The 19,065-nt window shown below is 46.1% G+C and overlaps 2 protein-coding genes across 2 annotated transcripts; one reads left to right on the plus strand and one right to left on the minus strand.

Moving 5' to 3' along the window:
* Positions 1–5,274: 5,274 nt before the first annotated feature.
* On the minus strand, positions 5,275–10,362 carry LOC136474498 (uncharacterized). The gene is made up of 2 exons (XM_066472066.1): positions 9,760–10,362; positions 5,275–6,213 (listed from the first exon to the last, which is right to left on the minus strand). Exons 1-2 carry the CDS (start codon positions 10,255–10,257, stop codon positions 5,569–5,571), a joined length of 1,143 nt encoding a protein of 380 aa, XP_066328163.1. The 5' UTR covers positions 10,258–10,362; the 3' UTR covers positions 5,275–5,568.
* A 4,171-nt stretch (positions 10,363–14,533) lies between these two features.
* Positions 14,534–17,740, plus strand: LOC136474499 (GTP-binding protein YPTM2-like). The gene is made up of 8 exons (XM_066472068.1): positions 14,534–14,716; positions 15,628–15,700; positions 16,028–16,075; positions 16,192–16,239; positions 16,801–16,872; positions 16,965–17,120; positions 17,229–17,332; positions 17,422–17,740. Exons 1-8 carry the CDS (start codon positions 14,703–14,705, stop codon positions 17,516–17,518), a joined length of 612 nt encoding a protein of 203 aa, XP_066328165.1. The 5' UTR covers positions 14,534–14,702; the 3' UTR covers positions 17,519–17,740.
* The last annotated feature ends 1,325 nt before the right edge of the window (positions 17,741–19,065 follow it).

Here is a 19,065-nt window from a genome sequence, read left to right on the forward strand (position 1 = left end):
CATGCATGGCACAATAAGGTGTCATTATTACTAGGAGTAACATAAATAGACTTATTGGAGCACAAGCATGAGAGGACTTGGACGCCGGGATGCCCCAACCGCCGTTGCCAAGTAGTCTCCATGGCTGCAAGCAAGACGCTAGGATGGGTTGTGGATGTCGGAATGAGGGGGTAAAGGTCTCTGGAACTATCACATCGGTGGAGCACTGTCTTGGTTTGGAGATCCTTCATAGATAAACCAAATGGGTCAAATTCAACTGAACAAGAGTTATCTTTAGTAAATTTACGCACAGAAACAAGATTTGCGATGAGGTGGGGAGAAACAAGGACATTGGAGAGATGTAGAGGGCGGTTGTAGGTAGGAAACGAAGTGTGACTAGAACAGGTGATAGGTAAACGAGTACCATTACCGATAATGATGTTGGAGTTGGAAGGAAGTAATGGGTTGATGGAAGAGAGATTACCAAATGATGATGAAAGGTGTGAGGACGCACCGGAGTCCATGAACCAAGTAGCGTCGGGATGCTGCAGTGTCATAGTGTTGAAGGCATTGGCCAAGGTGGCCTGGTTCCTGGACGCCGTTGGATCAGCAGGGGCAGCACCCGAAGGATTGCCATAGGCACCGTATGGGTAGGCGCCGTAGGGGTAGCCGGGCTGGGCAGGAGCAGCAATATGCGTCTAGGCTGGCGGTGGACGCAATTGTTGCTAGAACTTCCCAGAGCCCGGCCTAGCGCCCAAAATTCCTTGGCCAGGCATAGGCCACATTTGGAATTGGCCACTCCACGGGTTGGACCATGGACGGGGATCACGCCAGTTGTTGTAGCCCCTTCCATTGCCCTTGCCGCGCCCCCAAGGACGCAACGGCGGACGCGGCGCTGGCGGCGCTGGGGTTGCAGCAAATGTTGCATGCACCGGCACAGTAGCACGAGGAGGCACAGGGGCGCTCCTGGGCGCAGTGAAGGCAGCAACCGAAGAGGTCGCCGGGAGCTTGGACTCTTCCAGGGCAAGAAGCGACTGAGCCTCGAGGAATGAGGGCAGCGGAATCTTTGTCTTCAGTATGGAAGCCATGTTGCGAAGGGGCTCATTGACGCTGTGGAGGAGGGCGAGCAGCAGTGTAGAGTCGCTGACAGGCTGTTCCAAATCTGCGAGCCCATCAGCGAGGTCCTTGAGCCACTGAGCATACTCAAGAACTGGCAAGTCGCCCTGTGACATAAAGTGGAACTTGGCTTCAAGTGTCATGGCACGAGATGCCTTGTTGTCGAGGAAGAGGTTGGCCGCCTTGGTCCAGATGGTGTGGGTAGAAGCACCGCTCTCCATGATGAGGCGCATCACACAGGGTGACGACGACAAATAGATGAGAGAGCGGATTGAGCAATCAATCGCCAACCATTAGGCATCGGGATCTTCGGGTGCTGGTGTGCCATTGATATGGGATAGTGAAAGGTCCTTGTTTGATTTTGGTAATTGAGTGACAACTTAGGTGGACTAATTGTGTTTATGTGAGATACACAGGTGATTAGTCCACAGGTACATGTGTGTGAGCAACATATGCCATGAAGGTGAAAATGGCTTGGAGATGTTGCAAAGCTCACACATGTGATGATGAAGGAGCTTATTGCACATGAGACATGACATTGAGTCATGTGATCAAGGTGGAGAAGATCAAGACAAGACTTGGCTTGATGGACCGGTTGCAAGCGTGAAGGGCAAGTCGAAGGCTTTGGAGTGATGGACCGCGTGGCGGTGAAGCATGAGCAAGACTTGGCGCCGATGGATGATGGCAACGGTGAAGAGCAAGTAGAGTCAAGATCGATGAACCAATATGATCATGTGATGATATGAAGTGGATCATATCATTGTTGATCGTGTTGGTGCATGTGTTGCATCGACATTGAAGGAAATGGAATGGAATGCGCAAGGCAAAGGTATAACCTAGGGCATTTCATTTCACCGGTCATAGGTGTGTAGAGAAGTTTATGACCGGGTTTAGGATAGATGGCCGTACTATCAAGAGGGGCAAACTTGTTTGCATATCGGTCATCTAGTGCCACTCGAGTGATCTAACTTTGCATTGTCGCTAGGATCGAGTGGCGTGGCAAGTTGAGTGGCTAATATCCTTTGGGAAATGATTGTAAAAATGCTAACACACATACACATGGTGGTGTACACTTGATGGTGTTGGCACATTTACAAAGGAGGTGGTGTTTGCAGGGTTGAGATGGGTTTGGGTCCCTCTCTCCCTCTCACCGAGCTTGCGAGGCGGGATTCGGCGCTTTCGGGAAAATGGAATGCCTATTTTCTATTGCGCCGGATGCAAATTCTTGTGGTTAGCACACTTGAGCAAGGGTGAAGAGAATGGAGAAGATGCTGGCGTCGGTCAACTGACCGGACGCTGGATCTGAATGCACCGGACGCTGGTAGGCTGCGTCTGGTCGCGCTGACGTGGAGTGTTGCAGTAGCTGGAGAGTGACCGGACGCTGGTGCTGCGTCCGATCGCGTTCGACCGGATGCGTCCGGTCATGCTCGGGAGCTTACTGGAAACGACCGGACGCTAAGGGTCCAGCGTCCGGTCAGTTGAAGCTGCTGTGTCTGGTCAGGTCAAGTGACCGTTGGAATCGGGACACGTGGTCGTCTGCGAGCGACCGGACGCTGAGGTCCAGCGTTCGGTCAACACGACCGGAGCGTCCGGTCGGCCCGACCGTTGCCCAGTGAAGGGGTAACGGCTAGTTTAGCCCATGGGGCTATAAATAGAAGTGGCCTTCGGCCATGGCTGGCAGAGAGCACCTTGGGGGACTTTGTGTCCATGCTTGAGAGTGCTTGGGAGCCCTCCATCACACACATACTTGATAGTGATCATTCGATTGTGTGAGTGAGCGATTCTAGTGCGATTGCATCGTGAGGTTGCATCGAGTGGTACTAGGTGATCGAGTTGCAAGCCGGTGGTGCTTGTTACTCTTGGAGGTTGCCACCTCCTAGACGGCTTGGTGGTGGTCTCCGTGGAAGCCCGCAAGAAGCTTGTGCGGCGCTCCGGAAAAGAGCTTGTGAGGGGCATTGTGCTCGCCCCGCGGGAGTCGCGAAGAGCAACTTTAGTAAAGCGTGTCATTGAGCTACCCTCACTTAAGGGGTAGGTTCTTGCGGCGCCCGACGTGCGGGCTTAGCGGGTGATGCTAATTAGCCGTCGAACCACCAAGTGAGCGGTCGACACAACGGGGACTAGCGTGTTGGCAAACACGTGAACCTCGGGAGAAAAATCATCGTGTCAACCTTGTTCTTCCCGTTGGTTTGCATCCCCATTACACAAGCTTGCAATTACTTTTATACATATTAAGCTTGTGTAGTTGCTCTTGTAATTAGATAGCTTGTGTAGCTTGCTAATTACCTTCTTGCTTGTGTAGCATAGAAGTAGCTCCCTTGCGTGGCTAATTTGGTTTTAGTAACCTTGTTAGTCACATTGCTTAGTTTGTGTAGCTAAGTATTTGCGCTCTCTAATTAGGCATTGGTTGCCTTGTTATTGAGCATTGCTAGTGAGCATCGTTAGCTTTGTGCTTTTGCTTACTAGCATGTGTAGGAGCTCTCTTGTTGCTTTAAAATACTAGTGGCATAGGTTTGTGTAACCTTGCTCTTAGAATTGTTTAGGAGAGCTCTAGCTAGCCCGGCACCTTAGTTGCATAATTAGTATCTTTGCAAGGTGCTTGTGAACATATATAGTGGGGTATAGTCTTGGCTAGACCGATAGTTTTAATTCCGTATTTGTATCGGTTAGCCGACGCGATTAAGTTTTAGAAAAGACTATTCACCCCCCCTCTAGTCGCCATCTCGACCCTTCAGATAGCACACCAAATTTACCAGCAAGGGTGAGGAATAGTTCACGCCAGGTGGAGTAATTTGGTGGATCGAGTTCAAGGGCGAAGGGGATATGAGTTTTGACATTGATCGTGGCAAGCGCCGAAGCCAAGCTTGGGCTGGGGTTGGGAGGAGGTAGGGCAGCGACGATCGCTGCAGCCTAGGCGTCGTCGTCTGCCATGGAGGAGGAAGGAGGGACGATCCAACAAGGAGGAGCAGCAAGCGTTGGGTAGGGGAGGAGATAGGGAAGGGAAGGAGTTAGGATCGTTAATAGGCAGATACCATGATAGAATGATAGAAACTGGCTTAGCACTTTCCATTCATTGGTCAACAGTTTATATAAGAGATTACAGGACTCTTCATATGGATTACATGACTCTTCATACGATGGGACTGTTCATTCTAGACTGATGACATTCTAGGCTATTCGCATTCTAATAGATCCCTTGCCTTGCGGGCTGCTTACAACGCAATAGTAGTTGTGTTACTTGTGTAGGTGAGCAAGCTGATCCTCATGCGTCGTGTGTCTGATCCTCATGCGTCGTGTGTCTGATTCGTCGGCATGGAGTTGTACTGCCTACAGGCCTAGCTCAGTTTTCGCTACTGAGCTAAGGTTAGCTGGGCAACAAGTGAAGATCCCTGGTGACATCCCTGTAAGTATGTTGGGCTGGGCCTCGTCGCAGGCATGAGCTCAGCCAATGAGCAGAACACCTCTAATGATCACACTAGAAAGTACTATAGTGGCCGGAAGAGCATGAAAGATACAGCTTGCAGGATGCAGCTAGCAGTTTTGGTTGAGCCGTTGAACAAACCAGGATGATAGTTTTCTGCATCGTACCTTGCGCGCACCTACGCCTTTGATCTACGCCACACCGATGATTGATTAGCTTTCCATTGTCGAGCAGGTTTTCTCTCTCAAAAAACAATTGTGAAGCAGGTGAGCTAGGAGGCGATTTGCTGTGCCATTCCTGCAGCTGCTGTCACTGTCAGCGTCTCTAATCACTAGTCTGTTTTGAGTATGTACAAACATGTTTAGCTACTATAGTAGTCTTTCACTACAATTTTGCTTGCGTAATGAGGGTTTAGTACTGTACAACTAACCGTGGCCACTTCTAGTTGGCTGACCTCTCTGTACAATAAAATGTGCTCTTTTACTTGGTATCATATTTATGATATTAAGATAAGTTGAGATTGGTTGACTTATCGAAATACATGGTCAAAGTTGAGATTGTTTGTTTCTCAGAGTGTGAGATGAAGACTTATCTTGGGAGGATGAGAGTAAATTTGATAGAGATTAATTCTAAAGAAACATTGATAGAGATTAGATACCAAAACGAACGGGAAATATATGCAATCATTCCTTCCCTAGGTGAATCATTTGAGTGTCGTTGATGGTCTGACCTGAAATTTTCAGTCGTTTATGGTCACGACTTTTTCCATGAAGATGCCCATTTTCAGCGAGGTGCAGCACTTTGTAAGCAAGCTGTCGCACCTGTTTAGCTCAACAAAGTTCCGGTCACTCTGTTTACTAGTACTTATTTCTGGCACAACATTACAATACAGTATCACTCACTCTTTCTGGTACAACAATACAATACAGTATAACTCACTCTCACCACCAAAATACAGAATTATTTCATGCAGTCGCGCACAAAATGATCAGCAACTCATAATCAAGTCAAATGTTTTCCACAACAACCGAAATCCTGATCGACTACTTCTCGGCCTATTTGGGTACAGTCACCGTGACCAGAAACCCTTTGCCATCGGGCATCACGACGACGAGCCCTTCTTCATCCCCGCCGGTCACGATGCTGCAGGACACGTGCACGGGCTTGCTCTCCCGGAGCGCAAACTCCTCCAGCCCGAGGTCCTGCCACTGCGCAACCTCCGGCTTGTTGCCGGAAGAGCCGCCGGGGACAGGCAGGCTATCCGCGGTGCACGTCTCCACGCTCATCCCTCTCGGGTTGTCCCCGACACCGTCCCTGGCGACGACGAGCAGCGAGAGCCGCGACACCTTGTTGGCCGCCGCGCCGAGCCTGTCGCTGGCCTCATCGACGCAGGCCCTGGCGAGCGCGCGGTGGTCGGGCGCCCCGGAGGCTCTGAAGAGCGCGGTCTCGGTGCCGCCGCCGGCGTCCGCGGCGAAGGCGTCGAGCGGGACGGACTTGATGCGGCGGGTCATGGTGTTGGGCCGCTGGAAGTAGCCCGTGTACTGCATCATCGGTATTGTGGCGACCTTGTTCCGCGCCTTCATCGCCGCGTGCGTGCGCGCCCACGACAGCAGGAACCGCGCCAGCGACAGCGGGTCGCACAGCATTAGGCCGCAGCTCACGCCGACGGCGTATCCCCCGTCGCCCTGGAACCGTGTAAGCTGCACGCAGCAGAGAACAGCACGTCAGAATTAGGGGGTGTTGGGTTCCAGGGACTATTTTTTTAAGTCCCTGTCACATCGGATGTTTGACACTAATTTAGAGTATTAAATATATTTTAATTACAAAACTAATTACATAGATGGAGACTAATTTGCGAGACGAATCTATTAAGCCTAATTAGTGCATGATTTGACAATGTGGTGCTACAGTAAATATACTCTAATGATGGATTAATTAGGCTTAATAGATTCATTTCGTAAATTAGTCTTCATCTGTGTAATTAGTTTTGTAATTAGAATATATTTAGTACTCTAAATTAGTGTCCAAACATCCGATGTGACAGGGACTAAAAATTAGTCCCTGAAACCAAACACCCCCTTAATAATCACTGCTTCGTCAATCGTATCATAGGCCTTGTGTAGATTGCCTCAAAATTTTAAGTTTTTTCACTCTCTCTTCGTCACATCAATTTTTAGACACATGCATGGAGCATTAAATGTATGTAAAAAAATAACTAATTGCACAGTTTGATTGTAAATCACGAGATGAATCTTTTAAGCCTAGTTAGTCTATAATCGGATAAAATTTATCAAATACAAATGAAACATGCTACAGTGTCCAGATCGTAAAAATTTACAATCTAAACAAGTCTAATTCCTCTGCGAAATGGTGGCAAACTGCAGACTCGTGCTCCGTTGCATGCCGTCTTTCTCTTTCAACACAGCAGGCACATTGATTTCTGTGGCATGGCAGGCTCCTAGCGTGACCTGACGCCCGTGGCAACCAGATGAATTTTCGATCTTAGATCATCTCCAAGAGCATCCTAAATGCCTTCCTAATCTTCGTTTTTTAGCGAGATCGGAAAAAATCTCTCTCCAATAACTACTAATATATCATCCCAAACTTTTAGCACTCGGAAAAAATCACCCCAACCGATGTAAAGTTATGCGTGGCTCCCGTCGCGGGTATCCGTCCCCCGCGCGATTTCTCCCTTGCCGCCGTCAGTTTGGCGTGGCTTCTTGCTTCGCGCCATCTCGTGTCGCCGTGCAGAGAAGGTTTCCGTCGCCGGCGAGCACACTGATGGAGGATATCGCAGTTGCCGGCGGCACCATGGTGATCGACGCCATCAGGGCAATGCGGGCGGCGTCGCTGGCCACGGTGCCCGTCGTGGCCGCCGCCGCCGCCGGTAGCGGTACAAAGACCCTTCAATACGTGATTACTGCAAACACCACCGATCCGTACATGCCGACGACGCCATGTATCTCTTGCTGATCCCCGGTGTCGCATGTTGCACTGCTGTAGGGTAGCAGGCAAAGGGCGATCGAGAAGTTCTCGGCGACGGATCTGCGGGACTGCTTGGTGGCGCGGCTGAGCCATGGCTGGGGATCAGCGTGATGGAGTTCAAGAGGAAGGTGGCCGAGTACCGAGCTAGCAACAAGCCCGTGGTCCCTGGCGCCGACGCCACAGACACCGGCACCCCGATCGCCGAGTACGACGAGACCCCAGCGGCTGCCGTCGCCACTGACGAAGAGTAGAGCGAGCATCTCGTGTCGCCGTTGCCGATCGCAGGGATTCGCCGCCCCCGATGCAGGGCTTCCTCGCCAACACCGGCATGGGGACTCGCTTCGTGCCCACCTATGAGCTGATAGAGGCCATGAACCAGCGTGGAGATGATTTGAATTTTTTAAGTGATTTATTAGAAATTATTAGAGATGGTATTTTTTTTTCTCCTAATATCTTTTTAGGAGTTGAAAAATATGGTGTCTTAGGAGAAAAAATAGGATACTCTTAGAGACGCTCTTAAGACGTGCTTTCTCCTTTGCAAAACCCTTTTTTCCTTCTAAAACATTTATTAGTAGTAGCTCCCCCTCTCGACGGAACATTTTCTAAGGACCTGCCTGAATCCATCGAACTAAAGTTTAGCTAGCAAAATTTTAAAGCTAAACTTTAGCCAGTTAAAACTTCTCTTAGCTAAATTTTAGGTAAGGTGTTTGGATCCTCCAGCTAATAGACTTAGCTAAACTTTAGCTGAGTTTAGCTGATTTGAAGCAACTAAACTTAGCTAAATTTTAGCTGGTCTTTTAGTTTGACCGTTTTGATCCCTAGCAACTAAATTTAGCTAAATAAAATTTAATTAGTCATTCCAAACAGACCCTAAAACATACTCCATCCATTTTAAAATAATACGATTCTAAATATAAATCTAGATAAATACCTGTTTAAATTTGTACCCACGGTTGTATTTTTTGAAGAGAGTCATAGTAGCACAACAAAATATTGAGAGGACAGGATGCAGGTGGTACTCTTACATATGGAGTAGTATATATATCGATATCAATATATATAGTACTATCTGCGTCCATTCTAACGCACTATCACGTTTTAGTACCTTAATTTTAATCAATTATAGATAAAAAAGTATTAATATTTATGATACCAAATAAATATTATTAGATTAATTACGAAATATATTTTCATAATAAATTAGTTTGGGGCTATAAATGTAAATAGTATTCACTAGAAACTTGATTAAACGTGAACCACTCCAAGAACACTCAATCCATAGTTGCATTCTTTTTTACAGAGGCAGTGGCCCCGTTCGCTGGTCTGAACTTTGGCTAAAACTGGCTGAAAAATACTGTTCCGGCTGAATTGTTGTGAGAGAAAAATACTGTTTCGGCTGAAAAAACAAGCCGAACAAGCCAAATTTAAGACAAGCGAACAGAGCCAGTATATCGATATACATAATACATACAGTACTTCTAGACGACCGTTCGTGACACCGGTACTACGTTAATGTTGGGAGGCAGGAGGATACACATACACCGCACTGCGCACATGCTGTCAGTTTCCGTTCTGTTTGCAGGTACATCCAAACTTGGGCTCGACTTGAGTGTTGCCCAAAAATGTACACTCTATTTCAAGCGAATCAAACGACGTGGCGAATTCGTAATTCAGCTTGTTCGCTTGTTGGTTTCAGTCAGAGCTTATCAGTTAGCCAATAGTGTTTTTCTCTTACAATAAACTAGCGCCAGCCGGACCTATCAGCCCAAAAACTAACCAGCGAGCAGGCCGATTGACCCCAACTTCACTCTTACTATAATCATTATTATTACTCCAAGTGGAGTAAGGCACTCCTCCACCCATCTTTATAACTTCACTCTTTTTTTTTTTCGAGTCACTCTGATTTATTTACTTCAAGTGCTCTAAGATGTTTAACATGTTCATTTGTTGGTTTTAGCTAGGACTTATCAGCCATGGTACAGTATTTTTCTCTTACAACAAACCAGCACCAACCGAGCTTATCAGCCCAGAAACCAACCAGCGAACGGGCTGACGGTAGATCAAGATCAATGTCTAGAGATGGATATCCAGCAGTAAAACATAATAAGTACTCCTAGCGGTCAATCATGCAAAGAAACCAAGCCTGTCAACTGCGACAAGACATGCGATCGGGTCAAAAAAAAAAAAAGGAAAACGTGACGCGATCGTGGACTTTTGTAGCCGCGCGCCACGTATCGATCACGCAACGCGCGTCGTCATACCTGTACGAAGCAGAGGGCGCACATATCGGGATCGTCGGCGTCCACGTGGGTCCACGGCGCGAGAGCGGCCTCCCTGCGCTCGCGGTCCTCCTCGCTCACGCCGGCGCCGACGAAGTCGTCCACCGCGGCCTCCACGGTGGCCAGCACGAGCCTGACGCCCGTGTCGTTGAGCTTCACCTCCCAGCTGGACCCGCCGGACCCGTCCGCGCGGGGGCGCCGCAGGCGGCCCGCCATCTCCGGGTGGTCGGCCACGGCCTCGCTCAGCGACTCCTTCACAAGGAGCGCCTCCTCCTGGCTCCACGGCGCCGGCGCGTCGGCGGCCGCGACCGCGCGGTAGTAGAGCACCACGCGGGCCCGGCGTTGCAGCGCGGCGGCAGGGAGCGGGGCCGCCGCGGCCACGGACACGGGGCGCGCCCGCCCGGGCTCCACCGCGCGCGTCGGCAGCGCCGTCTGCAGGGCCTCGATATGGACGTGGCGCGCGGGCGCGGCGGACGCCATGTTCTCTGTTTCGTTTCGGTGCGGTGCGCGGCGACCGCCGGTGGTGGATGCAATGGGGTTCCCTGAGCGGTGGGAGGGACCGAGGGAGGCCGGCGCAGGTAGGGCAGCTGGCCGGCCTTTCGCCGTGGAGCCTTGTTATATAAGCGCTCGGCTTGTCTGCTTCGGATCGGATGTATACGTGGGCAGAGTACGTAACCATCATCCGTGGTGGACACAGCCTGTACGAATACAGCTCCTTAAGCTCTATACTGGCGGGAGATGATTCCCGTTTCATTCAAATGGATTGTTAAGCATATGTTTGGTTTATTAATGGGTTTGCATTGGACTATCCCTTTCTATCAAACTCTCAACCTGTTCGCATTGACTAGAATCTTAATTTGCAGTCCGGAGACCTGTATTACATGTCTTTTCTTTTTGTTCTTTCTTTAACATAATATGGAAATAGACACTCTGTAATATCATTTACTATATGTTTTGTCGTCCATGTTCATAGTTTTTGCTTGAGCTAATAGCCGCTAATTTGGTGCTGTTTAGATTCATCTGTTAATAGGTGGTTGGATAATGAGTTGAAATTGCATATGAACTATTAGCACTTGGATCCACTGGTACTAAATTTAGTCGTTAATTTTAGTATGATACAAACAGGCCATAAGATCGCCGCCGACGAGAGGGAAGCAGTAGTACCACGACAGGTCACGTACGTAACCGTTTCCATTCAAAGTCTTAGGTGGCGCCGTTGGAGGTTGGATTTGAACTTTTAAATCTCTGGCTCTCTGCAAATCCGCATGGGTAATCGGTTCAACCCCAAACTTCTGGACGATTGGCAACTGCCAACCATCATTCGCAGGCAAAAAAGACAGCAACAAGCTTTAATAGGACGGCTTGTTGTATCAAATATATAAATTACGGTTGATAGTACAATTACAGTTGATAGTACAATTACGGTTGGCACCTTTCTCACTTCCGCTGGCTGAATGCAGATGTCAAAAGCTTTAGGCCTTGTTTAGTTCCCAATTTTTTTTTTCAAAAAGTGCTATAGTAATCATCACATCGAATCTTACGATACGTGCATGGAGCATTAAATGTAGACGAAAAAAACTAATTATACAATTTGGTTGGAAATTATGAGACGAACGTTTTGAGCCTAATTAGTCCATAATTGAACACTAATTGCCAAATAAAAACGAAAATGCTATAGTAGCCAAATTTCCAAAATTTGGCCAATTAAACAAAGCCTTAATAGGACGGCTTGTTGTATCAAATATATAAATATTTTCTAGAGGGAGCGGAGTATGAGGTTGCAGAGAATGAAGCGGCGGCTCCTAGCCAGCATCCGGCTGAGGCTTTTAGATTGAGGTTAGGAATCAGTATTTGATACTGTAACAGTTTCGTTTGTATTTGACAATTATTGTCCAGTTATGGTCTAACTAGGCTTAAAAGATTCGTCTCGTAATTTACAATCAAACTATGTAATTAGTTATTTTTTATCTACATTTAATAATCTATGTATGTGTCCAAAAGATTTAATATGATGAAGAGAGAGTGAAAAAACTTGTAATCCAAACGAGGCCTCGGAGAGGACCTTTTCGTCTCGGTCGTTGTTTCTCAGTCGGCAAAAAGCCAAGCGCCGGTTCAATACTCTCTCTTCTAACGTGGCTTTTTGCTAGCACTAATGTGGAAACTTACTTCCGCTATAAAAAAGAAAGATTGTTTAGACACCCCAACCGTTTTACATGAGACTCAACAGACCAGCCACAGCCACAGGTGTAGTTGGCATGTTCCTTAGCTTTGAAACGACTAGAAACCTATATCTCACGAGTGTTTCTTGCATGAGTCGCTTGTGAAAATGTTTAAGGCCAGACTCATAGAAAGTTTTATAGTAGATATTAAATAAGCTACAAAAAATATATTGACCTGTCACAATTTTTAGGAAAATGAATTTTATTTTGGTCCCTACAAGATTTTTCCACACAACCATTCTTTATTATACTTTTAGCCTCCGGCTATAAAAGCATGCTCTCAAAAAACAACACTAACAAATGAGACGTAGTTTAGACTACAACAATTCTACTAGGCGACAATCATCCATGTTTGGCGAAGATATCTAAAGCCACTGTCTCTAATGTACGGCATGCCCACTTCAACCTTGGTCTGTTGCTTTTCTTTTGGAGTATGGTCCAGAAGCGTGTCCAATAGTAACCCAGAAAATAACCTGCAGATAAGCACAATATAAGTAAAGGGAGAGATGATCAAAATTTTATGGAGTGAAATGTATACTATGAGGATGAATCCAGTCTACATTGTTTCCAATACGCGTGAGCTTTGGAAACTAGGAATAAAATCTCCACTAAAACTGACCAAAGAAAAAAAAACGTTTTCATCTTTTTAATTAATTTGAATTTGGCAATAAAAATTTGTAGAAAGTGGAAGGCTCAAGATGCCCACGAGGGGAGAGAGGGGGTGAATTGGGCAAATTTAAGATTATCGCAAAATTAAAATATCATGTAGCCCATTTCACCCTTGTGCCTAAATGAGTGTTTCTAGCCTACCACACAAAGTTTTGCAACCTAGTTCCAATCCTAGTTTAGCATGGCAATTCCAGGAATGTAAATATATGAAAGAATATGCTCAAATGTAAAGAAGAAGGGTAAGAAACACGTCGTTGTTTTCTCGAGGTATTGCTTCGCTTTGATCCATGCAAGGACCAAGTGCTCTCTATGGGTTGATTCTTCGCCTTCGGCATGGTGAATCACTCACAATATTTACATCAAGAGTTGGGCCTCCCACAATTGCCACTGAGAGATCACCAAGCTCCCAATCACCACCAAGCTGTCTAGGTAATGCTGATCACGAAGGATAATAAACACAAACTCTCACTTGACCTAACCAAGCCTAATGAGAAGAGTGGATGCACACTTGCTACTTTGTAAGAACTAATGGAGTCCTTATTCTTCGAATTAGCAAACCTAAATCACTCCACTAGCCTCAAGCTCTCTCTTAGTCACCAAAGGGTGTATGCAACTGTTCTGAATGCCAAGAGAGCTCTCATGCATGAGATGGCGATGGGTATATATAGCCCCCACTCTAGAAACTAGCCGTTTGAAGCGCACTCCATTCTTTTTGTACTCATCAATAAATCCGATGCCTATTTGAGCTGGGCACCGGAGTTTACCAGTGGCTCTCCAATGGCTAGAATCCAACTAGTCGTTACTGTATGACCACCTGTAGTGCATCATCTGGTGGTATCAAACCCTTACTAGAACCTCTCAGGTGAGCACCAAATTCTCTGGTAACCCTCACCGAATTATTCCAATGAGTCTAGAACCTCTCTGTGCACTGTGTCCACCAGTTGTTGACTTAGACGCTTTTTCTCTAGTGCCATCGGAAGAATAGGTGGCATTGTTCATCGAATAGTGAAACCACTACACATACCGCATTTTTTCGGTGCACCCTTGACTAGGGCACCGAATGAATCCCGTGCTGTCAAAATGGCTCCATTTTCATCCAATTTAAACACCTTTGAAAAAGGACTAACCTCCAATTGAACTTAGGGTTTTCTCTGAGCTACATAGTGCTAAGTTTGACAAGTGTGCATCACATCCATTCAATAGACTTACTTGGATCAAGCTGCCTGTTTATACCACTTTATAGTACGACCAAAGGAAAAAACAAAATCCTAAAGTACTCTAAGTGTCCTCCGCCAATTAGCCCTAAACTATTGTATGTCTTGTGCGTTTGCTCGGTGCACCATATCCACTCAATAGACTTTTTTTTAAGATTAAGGAACAAATGTATTCCGGTCTCCCACCATTCAATAGACTTTGTTGTACAGTTCGTATAAAAACTTGTGCGCGCAACGCACGATCCGCATTGGGTGAAATGGGTTCATAAAACAATAGAGGCTAGATTACCACTCACTATTTTTTTGAAACTACACTTTTTTTAAAAAAAAAAAGGAAAGAGAGCTCTCTCTCTCTTTTTTTTTTTTTTTTGATCTGAAGAGAGCTCACTATTGGGTGATTGGGTTCATGGCCGTGGACAGGAGAGAGGATGTTAAGCCGAACACGTTGCCTGGCCATTACGGGCCGCCCCTATCCCGGCCCGGCCTCCCAGGCGGTCGGGGCCCGAGCAAACGCACGGGCGCACGGGCCGAGGCCGACGCCTCCCGCGACTCCGCGAGGCCAGCGATGGCCCATGCCCACGCCCACGCGGGACGCGGACGCGGCTCCAGTTTTTTATCGTTCCACCCCTTGAACTGTTGAACACCTCCCACGTTTGCATAATTGCATCTCCAACTCCCAAGAACCTGCCACGCGTTTCTCCTCCCCCGCGTTTCTCCTCCCCCAGATCCATCAATTCGTTCGGAGTTTCGGACCGCCCTTCCCGTCGTCCCCGTTCCAAAGCGCGGCAGGCTGAGCGATTCCTTCCGTCAGATTTGAGTCGTCATGAATCCCGAGTAGTAAGGCCTCCGATCATCCTTCCCTTCTCTTCCGAGCCCATCACCGTGATCTATTCCGTTGGATTTTCGCTGGTTGCTGTTGGTCTGTGGTTGCGTGGTTCCGGTTGGAATTTACGGGGATCTGATCAGGCGCGCGCTGGTGGGTCTCACTAGCTTCCGATCTGGATCTGGGAATTCGTGATTTCCTGTTGGGATTTCGTAAATGAAAGGGCCTCCTGCGGCCGCAGTGCTTTGGTCTACCTTCATGGAGAAATTCATGTTATGTTCGGTTTAGATTATGCTTTGCTTTGTAAGGCGTGGTGAGAATGCTCTCTGGTGTAGAGGTATAGGCTTTCTAGTGGAAAATACGTGGCCATGTTTTTTTTTGGTGGGGGCGATTACCATGGGAAATCATTATCGAGTTATGACTTCTGTATATATTTTACGATGAACTGTTTCCTCTGCATGAACATTGTACTGTAAATTACTGCATTTGTTAATTCAACATGGAACAAGTCTATACTATGTTGAAAGTGTTGTTTAGCCAAGTATTTGTCTTGTTTATAATATGGTTGTAGTAGAATACTGAACCTATGATCACTCAATTTCAGAAAGAATCCAACCTGGAGTTATATGAAATTGTACAAGCCAAATGTTAGATTGGCCTATTCTGGCATTCAACATGTAAAGTTCAAATCTTCGTTTTATGAATTAGAAGGCTAGATAGGTAATGAAACATAAAAAATTAAACTTAGAGAGAAAAACGATTCTGAATAGGACCGCATGAGCACATTTATGTCACACTAATGACATTTGTAAGGTGTTGGTATCTTGGCGAAGTGATGGAAGCCAACATGATCTGCCAATAGAGTACTCATCCACCCTGTCAATGTAATGCACTACTTACCCCTAGTTTCCTTTTTCAATTTCAGTGACTACCTTTTCAAACTTCTGCTTATTGGTGATTCTGGTGTTGGGAAATCATGCTTGCTTCTCAGATTTGCGGTAAGAACAACTATTTCATCTCATAATCATCCTTTGATACTCCTTCGCTGAAGTGGTGTATTTCTTTAGTGTAGCTGTTGCAATATAATAAATGTACACTTGAAGAAACATGCACCGTGTGACTTAACCTTGCAAGTTACAACTGCAGCTGAAAATCATTGATTACTATATAAGTTTTCAAATCATGGAGAGGTCCTGTTCATGTTTCTATATATCGTTTTGCAGGGCCATAGTTTACTTGTATTAAATCATCATCCTTAAAGCTTAATGTGAAATCTTTCTTGCATAAACCGACAATGTTACTGATAAGTGTCATTCTGTGATTAGGATGATTCATATTTGGACAGCTACATCAGCACAATTGGAGTTGATTTCGTAAGTGCATTGCAAATTCATTTACTTACTCCTGAAATGAATTAATATAGTTTATTAATTCAAGTTCTCTTTGCGTCCCTTTAATAAGTTTTCTGTTTTATCTTTTTTTTTTGCAGAAAATTCGGACAGTAGAGCAAGACGGGAAGACCATAAAGCTTCAAATCGTAAGATTAATGCTGTGCCATATTTTTATTTTACTTAACATATGTGCATCCTTTGATGTATTTGTGATGTCATGCTTGACATATGTTTCCCAAGATAAACTGGAGAGTAAAAGGAAAACTTAGCCTTTTCCATAAAAGCTAGCAGAGAAACTGGAAATAGATATCTATTGATTGATCATGTAGGAAATAAGTTTAAACATGATGTAATTTAAGTTCCCACTAGTTAGCAGACGAACCAATGTTTTCTAACTGTGGAAATGTATTCCACTATTCATTTTTTTATCTTAATATATTGTTTATGACCTGTACTTGAGTTTGGTTGGTCTAGTTCTGTTGTCATTTGTACTTGTGAGTAGTGACAACACATTTTTCCAATAAGTGCAATTCAGCATCAAGTGTTTGAATTATAGCTACATCTGGAGCGTAGTATAATTAGTGAATTAAGCGAAATGCATTCCATAACAATGAACAACAGCCCAGATTTGTCTGAAAATTGTCAATACTTTTATGGTATAACTATTGTGTAATTCTTCAACTGACATGGTTTTGTAATTGCTGCAGTGGGATACTGCTGGACAAGAGCGCTTCAGGACAATCACTAGCAGCTACTACCGCGGAGCTCATGGAATCATTGTAAGTTGGCCACCTGAACTAGCAACTTCTGAAACTTGTCGACCATATTGATCATGTTACGATACTGTCTATGTTCTATTGTTGGCTTGTAGATTGTATATGACATGACAGACCAAGAAAGCTTCAATAACGTGAAGCAATGGTTAAATGAAATTGACCGTTATGCAAGTGACAATGTTAACAAGCTCCTTGTTGGGAACAAGAGCGACCTAACTGCCAACAAAGTTGTGGCAACTGAGACAGCAAAGGTAAGCTATCCAGTTTCATGAATAGATACAAGGTCAGCAATATTTCATTTTTTACCACTCCCCTATGATTTCTTTGGACATTTACAATTGCCTAAAAACACCATTCAGGCATTTGCTGATGAGATGGGCATTCCATTCATGGAGACGAGTGCCAAAAACGCCATCAATGTGGAGCAGGCCTTCATGGCTATGGCTGCATCCATCAAGGACAGGTACAGCTAACATGACAACTGGTAAATATCCTATTGCTATCGTGAAATTCTACTGTGTTTAATGAAATCCTACTTGCTGCCGTTCTCAGGATGGCCAGCCAACCAGCTGTGGCTAACGCGAGGCCAGCGACCGTGCAGATCCGCGGTCAACCTGTAAATCAGAAGACGTCTTGCTGCTCATCCTAAGGTTGCCTGATTTCTTTTGTTCCTTGTGTAAACTCAACACACAATTACCACCGATTGTGTGCGCACAAGTGTATCTGCATTATTGGTTCAGAAGACGCCCTTGCTGATAGCATCTATTTGTTGATCGGATGATTAGAGAGCTGCAAATATGTAAGAACATAGAGACCGGCCCCTTGTTGCTCTATTGACTTAAGAGCAAAGAATGGCAGTTTATTTCCTTCATTCTTTTCTACCTTATTATAATACAGCTTCACTGCTTATAAGCCACGAATTGCATTTGTATACAGCCCTCCGATTTGGTTTTGGTGGTTAACATGATCATTGTGACTAAAGTGTGTTGTGTAGCAGCAATCTAAGTTGTGGTCTGTTGGCTTCAATTATGGTTTTCATGGTATTAAATCAAAAGATATGCTTGAAGGATCAGTGCTCAGGACCGGCTAGTTCGAAATGCAATGGGAGTTGAAAAGCACCTAGAATGTTTCAGTATTTGGGGTTTTTTTTTTTCTTCCCTTTGGCATACTATACTATCAGGTGAGATATAAGATGAGTAGTTTTGACCTGTTCTAGGCTTCTAGCCTTAGATAGATGGTAGGTATACTGCACACATTCTGTGCTAGAAATGCTTAGCAGTTGGATATAGAAACTAAAAGTATCCGAACCAGACGTGTGTCGGATCAAATATGCTGGATTAATTTTGAAGTCACCGGATCATCTGGTGACATCGTGCTGATAGCCAGCTCAGGGTGTTCCTTCCAATGGGGTTAGAGCAAACGAAGGAAACAGGGGAAAATCACGCCTTTCAAGAGGGCAAAAAAAAAAAAAAAAATTGGGCCAAGACTTGTAAAAATGGACTCCAACAATTTCGGGATTTCACATCGTGCCTCCCAGTCTCTCCGTCAGTTCCCCTCCCAAGTCCCAATCGACGTTTGGTGCCAGATTTATCTCGTGTGCCCCCGGCGCTGTCGCTTGCCTCCCGCCTCCGCCCTTTGAGGGTCTGTTTGGAATGCGGGATTTTTTCCCGTTCCTGTACTTTTTCCTGTGAAAATAAACTGATTCCTATGAAATTCCTGCGCGATTCCTGTGAAATTCCTGCGTTCCAAACAGGCCCTGATAGTGTTTTTCTCTCACTAAATCAGTACCCGCCGTTTTTCAGCCAGCCAGCCGAACGCTGCCGCCCTCGCCGCGCCCTGGCCACCGCTCGCCTCGTCTCCATCCTGGGGAACGCTTCGACAGCCACCTCCTCGTCACTGCTGCCGCAGCCGCTCCCCTTCGCATCCAGAAATCGACCTCGAAGAAACACAAGTCCACGTACCGTGTGCTCAAAGAAGGCCTGGAGGTCGGCGCAGCTGGTTCCGCCGTCAAATAGCCCATCCGCGGCGGTCGGAGCCACCGCTTTCTATAGAAGCTAGCGGGTCCCACCTGTTCAAACTCAAACCAGTCCAACTACGAAGCTCATTCCGGGCAGGGGCCGGCCGCACGGAACCGCGGAGGTCAAACCGAGCGAAACATGCCTGGTCATCACGGGCCGCCCCGTGTCTGTGTCTCCG

Source organism: Miscanthus floridulus, chromosome 8, assembly GCF_019320115.1.
Source record: "Miscanthus floridulus cultivar M001 chromosome 8, ASM1932011v1, whole genome shotgun sequence".
NCBI classification, from domain to species: domain Eukaryota; kingdom Viridiplantae; phylum Streptophyta; class Magnoliopsida; order Poales; family Poaceae; genus Miscanthus; species Miscanthus floridulus.